This window comes from Electrophorus electricus, chromosome 2 (genome assembly GCF_041902795.1).
Source record: "Electrophorus electricus isolate QZ-2024a chromosome 2, ASM4190279v1, whole genome shotgun sequence".
Lineage (NCBI taxonomy): Eukaryota > Metazoa > Chordata > Actinopteri > Gymnotiformes > Gymnotidae > Electrophorus > Electrophorus electricus.
This window is the reverse complement of record NC_137498.1, coordinates 21,639,618-21,653,412: the sequence shown is the minus strand read 5'-3', so window position 1 is coordinate 21,653,412 and position 13,795 is coordinate 21,639,618. Positions and strand designations below refer to the sequence as shown.

General features: G+C 40.1%; 1 protein-coding gene across 1 annotated transcript in view; it reads right to left on the bottom strand.

Moving 5' to 3' along the window:
* Nucleotides 1-8,428: 8,428 nt before the first annotated feature.
* The window catches only part of sh3rf1 (SH3 domain containing ring finger 1), a 31,719-nt gene continuing 26,352 nt past the window's right edge, over nucleotides 8,429-13,795 (bottom strand). The window contains exons 10-12 of the mRNA XM_027028386.3: nucleotides 13,186-13,523; nucleotides 11,548-11,930; nucleotides 8,429-10,837 (exon numbers count right to left, since the gene is read on the bottom strand). Of these exons, the coding sequence (XP_026884187.2) occupies nucleotides 10,669-10,837; nucleotides 11,548-11,930; nucleotides 13,186-13,523 (890 nt within the window). The 3' untranslated portion in view covers nucleotides 8,429-10,668. The remainder of the gene's footprint in view (nucleotides 10,838-11,547; nucleotides 11,931-13,185; nucleotides 13,524-13,795) is intronic.

The following is a 13,795-nucleotide window of genomic DNA, read 5'->3' as shown; positions in this document are numbered from 1 at the left end:
ATGATGTCTCTGTATTCCAAACCTGTAGTCTCACACCTGTAGTTTCCCTCTTCCTCTCATCTCAGGTCAGGTATGAGCAGAGACAGATTTCCAGGAGAACACTCATTAACTAGCTGTACTCTGCCTCTGTAGTGCTCATCATTGAACACTTCAGTCCAGTCTTCTTTACAGTTAGTCTACCAGGTGACTCTGTGAGGTTTGGTCTGTAGGTCAGTACAGGAGCAGAGCAGCAGTACTGAGCCTCCTGTGTGACCTTCACCATTTTGTCATTACCAAACACAGAAAAACAATACACATTTGTCCCATTAAGTTATCGCATATGAACACTTACACTCCATTCACTTCATCATTAATTATGCCAGGTATTAATTAATATTCAATTCATTTTCAGCAAATCTATATCACAAATAATTAGTGGCAACACATCAGATAATGTAATGTTTTATGCAATGAACATGAAATGCATATGGCCATTTAGAAACAAAAACTGAGTTAGCAGGAAACTACAAAATCTAAAAACTGTACATCTCTTCTCTTGTTCAATATACATAGAATATATATATTTATCTTGCATATATATATTTCACATATAGAGAATATCTATATTTCTCTATGCACCCCTGTTTTCTTTTCCTCAGTTTGGACAGAGCACTCTCCACCATTTCACTGCGAGTTATACTGTGTATGACTATGCATGTGACGAATAAACCAAACTTGAACTTGAATAATGAATAACGTAAAATACTCTCCTGCTGTAAAGTGAAACACAACAAGCACTCCATCATCCCTAATTGTTTTTCACAAATGTCTGTCCAGCAAGTAGAAACATGCCCTCCTGCTCCATCACAACACCATGCTGCCTGTGTGTCTCTTTCACATGCCTTTGCTTTTACAGGAAACCTCAACAGCTGCTGTGCAATATCTTGTTGTGATGAGCATTTCACTTTCATTCTCTCTTAATCTGCTCGCATGCACACTTTAGCAGCATGTGATATCAGCCCCCTCTACCACAGAGGGAGGTGTAAGAAAACTGACAGAAAGCACTCTATATTTTTAATTGTTTATTATACTGCAGTGCCATCAACAGATTATTATGATTCATTAAGACCACTGCTAATCAGTAAATAAAATAAAACTTTAACCCCAGTTTACTCCTAATGTTAGACATCTCCAGTTCCACCCAAGCTAACTAATCCTGCCCCCATCACATAACACCACCAAGCTGGAAGACTGATGGCTAACAAGTTTCCACTGATGCCTATGTATCCAGCCACCACATTTTTTCGAACCAGTAAATAAACTGTATCGTCACCAGCAACACTAACAACTTATATATCATGACCTAATAATAATGAATAATAGTGAATAATAATGGTGGTGTCCAGACTGATATGGTACCGTCTTGATCAAATATTCAATCTCTTTCTTGACCGCCAGCCTCTCCGCATCGTGTGCATGTTTTTGTTGCAAAAATCATCTTTTTCGGCTTCTTTGGTCCTATTTGTTCAAATAAGGTCGGATGAAGCAACTTTGCTAATGAAGACTATAAGATTGATGACCAGTCAAAAACAGATGAGGAAATTTTGCAATTCATGCAAGCCTACTCACAACGCAATCCTCATGTCCTCGAGTTCTCCAAAAAAAGTCACAATGACTCAAACGTTGCAAATGAACCCTCAACACATGTATGACTTATAGATTATTCAGTCATTAGGTATAAGCAAACATAACAGAATGTAATTGAAATGTGACTATAGCAAACTATTCTTCGTCTTTACAATAAATCATGTACGTTACCTTGAACTGTTACTGCATGGCACATTTCACATTGTTTAACCAAGGAACACTTTTAATCATTATGATGAACCTGAAGGCCAAATAAACCTCCACAAAACGTTTTTGGTACGTTTTACTTCTAAATGCTCTTAAATTAAGTACTGAAATATAGATGACATGATGCTAGTTCTGTAACCATGATTTGATTTAGCATTAGTCTTTAAGACTAGACTGTTTTGGACACAGCATAGAGAGAAACACACACACACACACACACACACACACACACTCACTCTCCAACAGCTTTATATCAATGTTCAAACAGAGCTATGCACTCAAAATAAGCCATTCTATTTAATATTACAGCTTTACTATGTGTCTGAAATTAAATTTACAGGGGTTCCTCAATCACTGGAGCAAAATTTCATATTTAAGCTTTAAACAGAACTTAATTATGTGTCAAATGATTTAGTGAATGAGCTGTTATGAGGCTGATTTGATTCTCACTATTCTAATTTTAAGTTAAATCTATCTTCTGATGGATGTGTTTTTCAGGCCTGTTTCCACGTCAGTCTGAGTTTCCCATGGCAGAGATGAATGACCATCATACACAAAAAAACAAAACACCAACAAATAGCCTCCTGCCACTGCAGCGAAGGTGTTTATTAACATCATACACTGTCATCAAAGAAAATACACACAGATAATTAGCCTTAAAAAATTTATACTTAACAAAATGTTTTTTTTTATGGCCAGGACTGAACACGTGTCCACTGCAGTTAGGATCAATAATGAATAGATAAATGAAGACACAAATGCTCAGTGAAAACCTGAGTTCAGAATATAAGAGAATGAAGCCAGGACCAAAGCACAGAGGAAATCTGAGGAATAAGGGGATAGAAAGGGGGTAGTGGGGAGAGAAACGGAATGATACAGAGCAGTCATGTCAACAAAAACGGACAAAGTGTGGATAAATAAAATGCATGAGCTCAGCACCAATGATATCATGGCAGACACCAAACTACCACTTCCCATGCCATTTCCAGTGTGCCCAGTACAGAGTGCAGCCCCTGGACTGCCTGGAATCCAGGATTATCTACAAAAAAGGATTATAAAATCACAGAAAAGCAAATTGGACACTTGCATAGGACTGGAGAAACTCAGGCAGGGTCTGAATATAGCTACTAATAAGTCCTTGATGAAGTGCAGGTGAAGGGCAGAATCAGTAATGGCAGGTGATTGGCTAGCAGTAGACTCGGGGTAGAGACTGATAGAAACTTGGCAGTAGACTGGTGGTGGTAGGCTGATGGTAGGTTGGTGGGAGACTGCTGGTAGACTGATGGTAGGTTGGTGGGAGACTGCTGGTAGACTGATGGTAGGTTGGTGGGAGACTGCTGGTAGACTGATGGTAGGTTGGTGGGAGACTGCTGGTAGACTGGTGGTGGACTGGCAGTTAACTGGTAGTAGGCGGGTTGCGGTAGGCTGACTTTAGGCTGGTAATAAGCTGGTGGTAGACTGGTGGTAGAGTGGCAGTAGACTGGTGGAAGGCTGGCGATGCCAAGTGTGGAAGTGATTACATGGTAAAAATTACTTTGTAACAGAACAGATTAATAAAGCATTACTTTCACTGCTGGGCTAAAAAGCAGTAAAGGAATCAGATGAAAGAAAGCTGATAAGGGAAGAGTGTTCTAGAGTGTTAGAAGTTTAGACTTACAGTGCTATGGTCCAAAATATGGTCCTTCTTCTTCAACACACCATAATCACCAAATACACACTAAAAACATAGAAGAAAGTAATAGTAATCCCAAATCTCAATTTCAATGACTTTAAGTATTTGTTGTTTAAAACACCAAATATTCTATACAGTTAAGTTTCCAAGTTTGTATGAAACAATGGTTTTGTAAGAGCTGACTAAGAGGTCAATTGCTTAAAGTATAGAATGGTCCCTCCTACAAATGGTCTAGCATCTCTCGCAACAAAGACATCATCCTGATTGAGGCCACTGAAATACTCCATAGAGGACAGGAGAGGAGGTCATCCAGGACAGCATTGGCTTTGTTCACAATTCATTGGCCACAAAAAGAAGGATAAGCACTGTCTCCCAACTGTTCAAACAGCCAATGCTGGAGATGATCCCTGTCCTTACCTTTCAGAGAATAAAACCAACTGTTACATAAAAAGTTGTAAAAGTTGGTTTTAATATTATAGTCTCAATGAATACATAGCAGTAGACAAAGTATTGTGGTGTCCATGCAGAAGAGCCAGAGTATGCAATTTAATAAACATGCTGTTTTTTGAACGATGATAACAGCAACATAAAGACTAAAGACTAACAGGAAGAGTGGGGAGAGATAACTAAAAAAGACAGATACATAAATAGGGTAACTCTAAAAAATGCTAATTTAATTAGATGAGATGGAATAAACAAAATAAAATGCATACACACAAATCCACTTTTGAAACAACATTAATCATTCATGTGGAACTAATTTACAGGCTGCAGAAATGTGCACATCATCCTGAGAGTCCTCACAGTTATCCTCCCTGTTCTCTCTCTCCCTGGTCGGTGGCCCACCGACATGGAATGTGCCTTTCCACCCCAATTTAATTGAATTAAACAGCTCTCAAAGGACAGGCCCGTGATCAAGAACTAGATCACAGCACAAGGGCAGCAGATATAATCATCATATAATTTTAGTATATGACGGTTTTGGTATGAATTCCTACAGTTATCAGCATATACAATATTGGTACAATAAAGGATATAAAACACAGCCCCAAGTACTCTCTGTGGCCTGTGACTTAAAAGGTCAGTAACCTATTTGGCTAACTGAAGGTCAATTTGAAAATTAAAAAAGCAATTTATTGGCCAAAAGATGTGCCTGCATCATTTTACAAGATGAAGAGAAATGAGCGAAAACATGATATAGAAATATAACCAATATCTAGGTAGAATCTAACTCTACCTGTAGAATTTATATAGTTCTGTAGTACTGACATTTGAGATTCATCAGGGCAGGTCCAAACAAAGTGAAAGGTAAAACAAAGTGAAAGGCAAAGATACATACGAACAGCTGGGAGTACCCCAGTGAGTGTTTAATACGATATTTATAACTAATGTAAGAGCAATTGTTGCTTCGTCCTTGAAAGTACACACATTTTCAATGCTAATCTTTTAATTGATATTCCAGACTCTATTAATACCCTGCAAAAACTATCATATTTATGGTGCTCTCATACTTGTTTGTTTAATTCGAAAACCTGTGCAGTATTAGTTATAGGCCTTTGGCTCCCCCTCATGGAGCCATTCTCACAGAACACAGGCAAAGATGTTTGCCACAAATGGAATACAAGCAGCAGTTTTTACAGCACCCCAGGAGAAAGCTGATTCATGCCCTATGTTTTGGAGAGTTATAAATCACAGATGTCCAGTTAGTCCTTAATGCCTGCTTTTTAAACAAAATATAAAACAGCTTAGCTAAGGTTTGTGAAGAAAAATAGCAATTGATAATTGTAGTCAATGGTCCTTCAATCTACTGTCTACCAATAACTACATGTACAACTCTAGAAAATGTCCATCTCTAAACTCTCAGTTCACACTTAAATTTGAAGTGCGAATTAAAGATGATGAACACCTGCCCTCCAACGTATTCCACTTATTATTATTAGTTACATTTATATAGAACCTTTGTCAGACTCAAGGACACTTGACAGACAGATATCATAATTATTATTCTTTTTTATATCGTTACCATTGTAGCTCTATTTTTGCTAGGAACAAATGGTTGGAAACATTTTGCGCAGTTAATAGCCTATCAGCATAGCACGTTAAACGTGGCTTTTGAACTCCCCAGTCGTGACAGCACTACAGACCTGCTCACGACAAGATAGGATGGCACATCACGACATTGCTCTTATCGTGCAAAGGACGATACTTTCAAGTATACGGAAAGTCGTGCAACACGAAAGCATACCAGGTGAAATCTGCAAAACAAAACAAACAAAAAACAACAACAACAAGAGGACTATGGACATCGAGGATCATGTTCCCAAGGCGCGAGTGGGAGGTAAACAGAGAACGAATCCAGAACACAATCAGAATGCGTGTTATTATTGTGCAATAACGAGCCACAATCACCGGCATTCAAGTGCGCGTTAACATACAGATCGGTGTGAATCCTCTGCAATAGAAAACCTAGTTGATGCAGCATATTAACAAAGAGTTGTGGATTATCGCCATATTCAAGTAAAAGTATTGTGAATTCAGTTAAACAAAAGTATCATTAGCCTATGCAAAAACAATCTGAGTGTGAGTAAAATGTAGAATAACTACTTTTGAAGGCAAGCATAAAATTTCATTTTAATTCTAGTACATGCAATATATTTATATAAAATAAAAATTAAAAGACAGGTGTGACCAACTGCAGCCCAAGTACTATCAGAACCCAGGCTTATTAAATCAAATTTTTACTTAGGTACATGCAGTTGAGTAAATACAGTTAATTACTACTCATCTCTGCCCACAGAGCTGGCAGTCAACATGGCTGTTTTTACTGCTTACTAAGATGCCCTTCTGTGTCTAAGAGGTTTTGGTGACATCTCAGAAATGCTTGACTTGCATTTGGAGTGCAGGATCCTTCAAATTCAAAATAATGTTTTCCTTAATATATTGATTGGAACAATAACAACATTTGGGTAAAGGTCTGCCCCACAAATTAAATATTAGGGGACAACACAGGTGTTTTTAACCATAATCTCTGTCAACTGCATCGGTAGTGTATAATCACATACCAATGTCAATGATTTTGAAATATTTTCATGTACTTGTCAAGAAACAGAAAAACACATTGATTTAAAGTACACTCATAACAGAAGTGTAAGGGATGTTGTAAGGTTTGCTCCATTTTAAGTAGTCCTTCTATCTTCCCCAAGTTCTCCAAAAAGCCATTTGATCCTCTAACTGTAGCATATTTCATTGCCAGTGAAGCATTCTGTAAGATGGAGTTCTCACTCTAAGCCATGATGCCTACAGGCCGCATTGCATTTAAAGCAACCATGAGTGGCCTCAGCTCAGACATGTGCTGACTGACTGCAGATCAGTCCCATGTGGTGTGTTCATTGATATTCTGTCCATGTCACATCAGGACCCAATTTTCCTAATTCACACCTCCATGATCCCACTTTTGCTTCCTTTCCCATGCCTGTATAGCATACACTCACACACAGCTTTAGTTCTATTGAAGACCCAGATCCATTAACTGAACACATTCCTCATTTGTATGCAGTGAAATGTGCAGTCGAAGAACCAGTTGTACAAACATGAATTATCCAACACACAACACTGAGGTTTAGGGAGCCTCATGAAGATACCGGCCAGTTGTCTAAGAATTAAAATCTTAACAGCTGAAAACCGCACATGTATATTCATTAACCAGCAGATGAACAAGTTTGTTTGCTGGGTATGATCGTGACCCCTCAGCTTACACTCACCACTGCTGTGTGAGAGCAGGTCTTGCTCAGCTGTGCCACATAAACACTGATGGACTAAAACTTGAATTTTTATGCACCCAATAAACAGAACAGTGACAGTGGTGCATTGTAAGGGTTACTATGAAAATAATGCATAAAAACCAGCATGACTTTTGCTTAAAGATTTTTCCCTTGTTGGTAAGGAGTGGGCTAGATCTTTTTAAGATAATCAAGATAATGGTAGAACAGTTAAGAAATATGACAACTGCTCACACTTCAATCTTTTTGGCTTAGAGTTATCCAACTCATTCATAAAAACCATGTTTTGTGGAATACGCCCATGCTCAGAGGAGACATTGGGTCCAACATTGACATTGGCTCATGCTCCACCTGGTGGGCACTTTCTGAACAGGAACTTTGGTGATAACTTTTCTTCTCTGACTCATTTAGCACTTTCAAAATATTGCCATCAATAAAATGTAACAAATCAAAGAAAACAAGATAAGACAGCAGCACTGCACAGTGCTATTTGTAAACCATATTTTTATTATTTATGCACATTACAAAATGGTAATTTCTTCCAATGCACGTTAAATATGTGGATACCAATTGAACCAAGAGCAGACATAATGAACTATATATGCAAGTTTATAAAAAATAATGCTTCTTGGCAAGTAGTGAGTTTAACCAAATCAGCTTCATCACCACCAGTAAGAGAGTAAGGTGAAGATACCAGACCTCTCACGGAGTACTGTGGTCAGTCCTGGGATATGATTAGAGACCACATATATTTATTAAAAAACAAAAACACACCACTACTGAACGACAAAAACATTGACAGTGTCTAATTACGTGAGTGAAGTATTGTGTGCATTTGTGTGTACAGGTTTTGGAGCATCTATCTGTGAAAGAAAGATCTGTACTTGGCGCACAGTGCCACCAATAGATGCACAAAGCAGATGCCATGACAACTGTCAGGACGAGGTTGACACAGCACAAGGTCTTAAGCTTCTCCTAATGATCAGTGTTGGTAGACCACTTATACAGGCCCCCCCAGCCTTACAAGTTTATGGTTAAGCAGAAAAATGCATCCAGCTAACAATGCATCCAGCTAATTAGATCAGCAAGGTCTCTAAACACACACACACACACACACACACACACGAATGCTCATAAACAGTACTGTTTTGTCATCACTTTTATTGTATAAAGACCTACATAATCGCATTCAAATAAATTGCAAATCAGGCACAAGCTACATACTCCTCTCTTCTCTACAATCATAAAAGGCCAAGCCCTGCAGATGAGACATGCAGAGTGTTTTCCAAAGGCAAAAGATGAGAAATTCCCACCAGAAAGCTTTACGGTTGTATATGTAAGAATTTCTCATTTAGATCACATCATAAATGCCAAAATCTAAAAAATCAAACAAAAATAAAACTTTGATCTTGGAAAGTAAATGTCTACTAATAGGTTAAAAAGTAAGGCCTTGTCAAATAATGAAGTTGGTCAGTCTTTTAAACATTTTGTATTAAAATTCTGGCTATGTTTTGTTTTTTTGTTTTTTTTAAATCCAGACCTCTATTTGAATGAAGCATTGCACAATGGGCATGTCCAGAGCTTCAGAATTTGCAAAGCATTAAACTTCTCTTGTGGTTTTCAAATAAAACCGGAACAAAACTGGGATTCAAGTCACTTGGAACTATCCAACAGGCTATATTCAAGTCTTATCGACAGGTGTTAAACCTCACCAAAAGAGACCTTACAACAAGAAAAAGAAAAGGAATGACAATGGACCAGCCCTTTCCACAGCTGCTAATGGTCATTATTTAACAGGACTACAAGTCACAGACCACTCCCACCTCTGCAAATCAATTGTGGGACGCAGTCAGTGGCTTCAGGCCCAAGGGGAATCTCTGACTGTCACTTAAACTGGAAATGTTCAGAAGGCAGCAGTCAGAAGGTCCACTGGACCCTTATGCCAGGGATAGTGCAATAGGCTAAAAATAATCTGAATTGTTAAAACAGGTGAACCTAATGAGGAACATACACATGGGCACACACTGACCTCCCCAAAAACGGCAACATGTTTTGACCATACACGAGAGCAAAATGTGTTTACAAGTTTAACTTTATTATGATGTAGCAATTTGTGTGCTTTTTTTGATGTCCAAATATTTTGAGGTCTAAATGTCCAACATTTAGCTGTCAGTCACAGCACTCGCATGTATAACAGAGGGAGCCAGCAGCTATCATACTTTCATAAAAATACAAGAATATAATTGGTATATTTTGAGTGATAAATATACACCACCACCACTCAGATGCCTTCTATGGAGGTTTTTTTTTTTTTACTTTTACACACATTACACAGACATTAACCCTACTATCCCTAAACCCCATTAATATAAAACTACAGCAGAATTATTAAATGTGCCAGCTCCAATCATACTTGGCATTGTGGAGTCACAACCAGTCATCATGCATCCAGAACCATCACCACTCTGATGCTTCCTAGCAGCCTCAAATACACCCAATGAGCCAACTGAATGAGCCAAACTGAAAAGAGACAGTGGTTGGTTTTTTGTAATACACTAGCCAATTAACACACTTGGTCTAATACCATATGGTCTGCTGAGCATATTTTTTAAAGACAATATTGGTGTATGCATATTGCTTAGATTTAAATTAACAATTAGTAGTTTTAAATCAGTAGTAAATTGGGAAGTGTAGTCCAACTGGAAAAATAAGGTGAACAACAGTAGTTCAACTGGAAAGGACATACATTCCGTTGAAGCAATAGATGAACAGCGCTGACATCAAACTCTCTCTACCAATGACAAGGAAGTACCATGTGGCCAATCAGTGATGGCCATCTAGGGCTTCCAATCAACCTTTGCCTCAGTTCATGTAGCTCCACCCACATCAGTCATCCACCAACACCAAACTAAATTAAAAAAAATAAGTTAAATTCATATTTTCCATCCTAGTTCAATTCATACTGTCCGTTTTGTGACTCAGAATATCAGCTTTGTTTGCTTATATACAGTAAAGTGAGAGACAGTACAAGGCACACATTTAAACCTCTCTGAAATGTTACAGATACATAAATTAACTAATCGACACATGACTGTGCTCTGATTCGGCTGCTAGAGACAAAAAGCTAAGTCAGCTCCGTCACAAGTCGTCAGCTCTAGATGAAAGGCTTATATGTACTTGAGTATGTGCTGACTGGCCCATGAAGGGGACCTGTTCAGAGGGTCGCTGTGTAAACTGAAAGTCTGTTTTCAGCTCCTGGAGACTGTGTCGGCCTCATGACGTCCAGGATGCAAAGTGTCATGGTTGACATGTGCACAGATTCACCCACAAGCCTAGCAGAGGAGTTCAGGGTTGTCTGGGCAAGGCTGAGGGGGTGAGCAGCAGTCAGATGCTGTCAACGAAGCTTCCAGGGAAGAGGCCTGTCCGGCCGTTGCGCTGCAGCGTTCCTTTGAACCAGCCATCCTCACGCTTTTTGTGCACGAACACAATGTCCCCCTCCTTAAGCTCCAGCTCGGCCTCACTCTGTGGAGGATATGACACCACGACTCGGTACCTGCGTAGGGTGGGACATTAGCACACATAAGCGCCCGGGGTAAACGGCTGTCCTTCAACATGAACAGGACACAATAGTATGGTGGCAGGCAGTCAGTGCATTTGTGTGTGTGTGCATACGTACCCTGCAACGTGCATTCTAAACTGTTCTATCAACACAATATGGATAAATACACAACCACTGTATGATTGTAGTACGGTGTGATATGGTTATTGCCGTGCTTTTTGACCACACTTATTTATTTCATATTATTTGGACCAAGAGCATGCCAGAGTATGCAGAGAATACTGATGATCGGTCGGGATGTCTCTGCTACACAAAAACTTGATATGTCAGAGGGCTTATTTGCCTATTGCAGCCTTCTGCAATATTATATATATATATATATATATATATATATATATATATATATATATATATATATATATATATATACACACACACACACACACATTTATTTATTTATTTTAAGTAGTATATCTAGTGTAAAATTACATACCATATAGCCCTGTATCAGAATAGCCCCAGTTTTACTCTGAGATCACTTAAAATCAGTAAGTTCTCAGTGCTAATCTACAATATGAATAGGTTACTTCGCACTACAACAGAATACTAAACACAATAGTGCTAAATAACCAACTTATGTTCAGTATATTTAGTAATCATTTTAATCACTGCCTATTCAAAAGTGCTCGGAATTGGTACTCTACCTCTCACACACGATTGGCCGGCCGTCATGCTGCACAGAGAGAAGGGAGGAGCATGGTTGGCGTGGTGGTGGTGCAATAGGAGCAGAGTTATCCTGGGAGCTGTTTCTACGGTGTACTGCATCCATGCTGGAGGATGACGATGAGGATGCAGATGATGATATGGCAGTGGCGGATGTCTCCGTCTCCCCAAGACAGGACCCAGTGCGGCCATGGTTTCCACCAGCAAGCACAGCAGAGGTGGGCGGAGGCATGTCAGGACCCACGGCACCCTGAGGCAGGTCAGCAGCAATGGCCGGCTCCACCTCCAGTGTTGGAGAAGATGGGGGAGAGGGGCGGAGCTTCTTCTTGTTGGACAGCAGTTTCAACAGACCTTTCTTTTCCCTCTAAATTGAATGGGAGGTGTAGAATAAAGCTTCCATACACATGCACCCCCCCCCCCCCAGACACACACACATCACTGGGATGAAAAAGTGGTATGTTACAGCCATGTCCACAGTGGTAGGCACTTGGTTCTCTTTCACACTCATCATGGCTTTTCAGCTTCCATCCATATCTCCAGAACTGTCCTCACTTCTATTCCTACCTCTACAACTCCCTGCAATCTCATGTGCTCTCCAACTCAAATTCCCAAGCTCTGCTGAACACGTCTGTGTGAAAATGACTTTGTTACACTAAATGCGTGTGGGGGAGCTCCTTGGAAGGCTTTGAACCCACACACTGGTGCCAAGCAGATAGACCCAGGAAGCAGGCCCCACCTTCCCAGGGGTATGGCCAAATAGAAAATATGAACTACAAGTGCTGACGCTTCTGATCCCAGGAGTGAAAAACTCAAATAAAAAGGAATTGCCTGAGTGTTGGCCAGATATTAGGAAAGGTACCACTCAGGGAAATCGCTGAATCGGAGGAGGCTTTGAGATAAGATCCAAGCTCAAAGCTGAGAAATAGGATTTGGGACAATATAGGAACAGTGTGTGCGCGCACGCGTGTGTGTGTATACACATGCGCATGTGTGTTATTCAATTTGAGGAATAACATATTAGAAAGTTTATTACACAATCATTGAGTTTAGCTTGCCGAGTAACCTATTTCAGCATAGCTTAAGGAAAAAAATAGCTTTTGGAAATCTGCCCTTGTGTCTTAAACACACAACTACATGGGGAAGTGGTTGTGCAAGATGTTCAGAATGCAGATAAGAGTAAAGTATAACATAAATAAATATGTGTGTGGGTGAGGAGAAACACAGTCTGGTCTCTACAGAGACTTAGCTTGAGACAGAGTTTCTAACGACACCAGTTTTCTTCATTGCTTTATCACTACCATGGGTTCTGGGCCATCAAATGTTCCACACTATGAAGTATGTCCCAATACACTGGACCACATTAGGTCTCTGCTCACTTACAAGTTATAGCTAATGAGAGGAATCGAATGATTGAGAGCCAGTGGGGTACAGCTCTGGAGGAGCCATGAGTAGAAGCATAATGTGCAATTGCTTGTGTGTCTTGAATTTATCAATACTAACACTTTCTCCATCTAGTCAGTTTACATTGGTTATGGTTATGTGCGTGATGTGATCATGATCATGGATATTTCTCCTCATTCACTGTAGCTACATCAACTTAAATAGCTGTGTATCCTTACCTTGCAGTCCTTATCCAGTCTATAAGCAGCAGTTTGATTTGTTGCTGTAGCACCAACAGGCCTGGCATTACCAGGCACAACAGGAAGGGCCACCATGGCAGTGGGTCTCATGGTGTCGACCTCCAGAGAAGCAGCGCTGACGTTGGGCGGTGTGAGGGAGGAGGCGGCACAGCCCATAGCCACACCCATTTTGCTCGTGACAGGGCTGGAGGCGGGGCCTAGGCAAGGGGCAGGTGACTGCTGCGGGCACACAGCCGAGTGAGGCAGGAAAGCCATGGTATTCTGGGATTGAATGGGGGTTACAGCTGCAGTGGGGCGGTCCTGATTGTGACAGACAGCTTAGTAGGGGGAACCGAAAAAAAAAAAAACAGTACAGAAACAGGAATATTATAAATTTGAAACAATGGAGGCTCAGTACAATTTAATAGATGTGGCATGCTCTATATTAGTGAATTCAGAGCTAGCCTTGGGATATCATGCCACTGGTAATTGCAGCAGCTGCAGGTGAGCTGTGCACAGCGTGTGTGTGTGTGTGTGTGTGTGTGTGTGTGTGTGCTTGAGAACCATTTGTGTGAAAGGGAGAAAGAGAGAGAGACCTGCACTTGGAGGA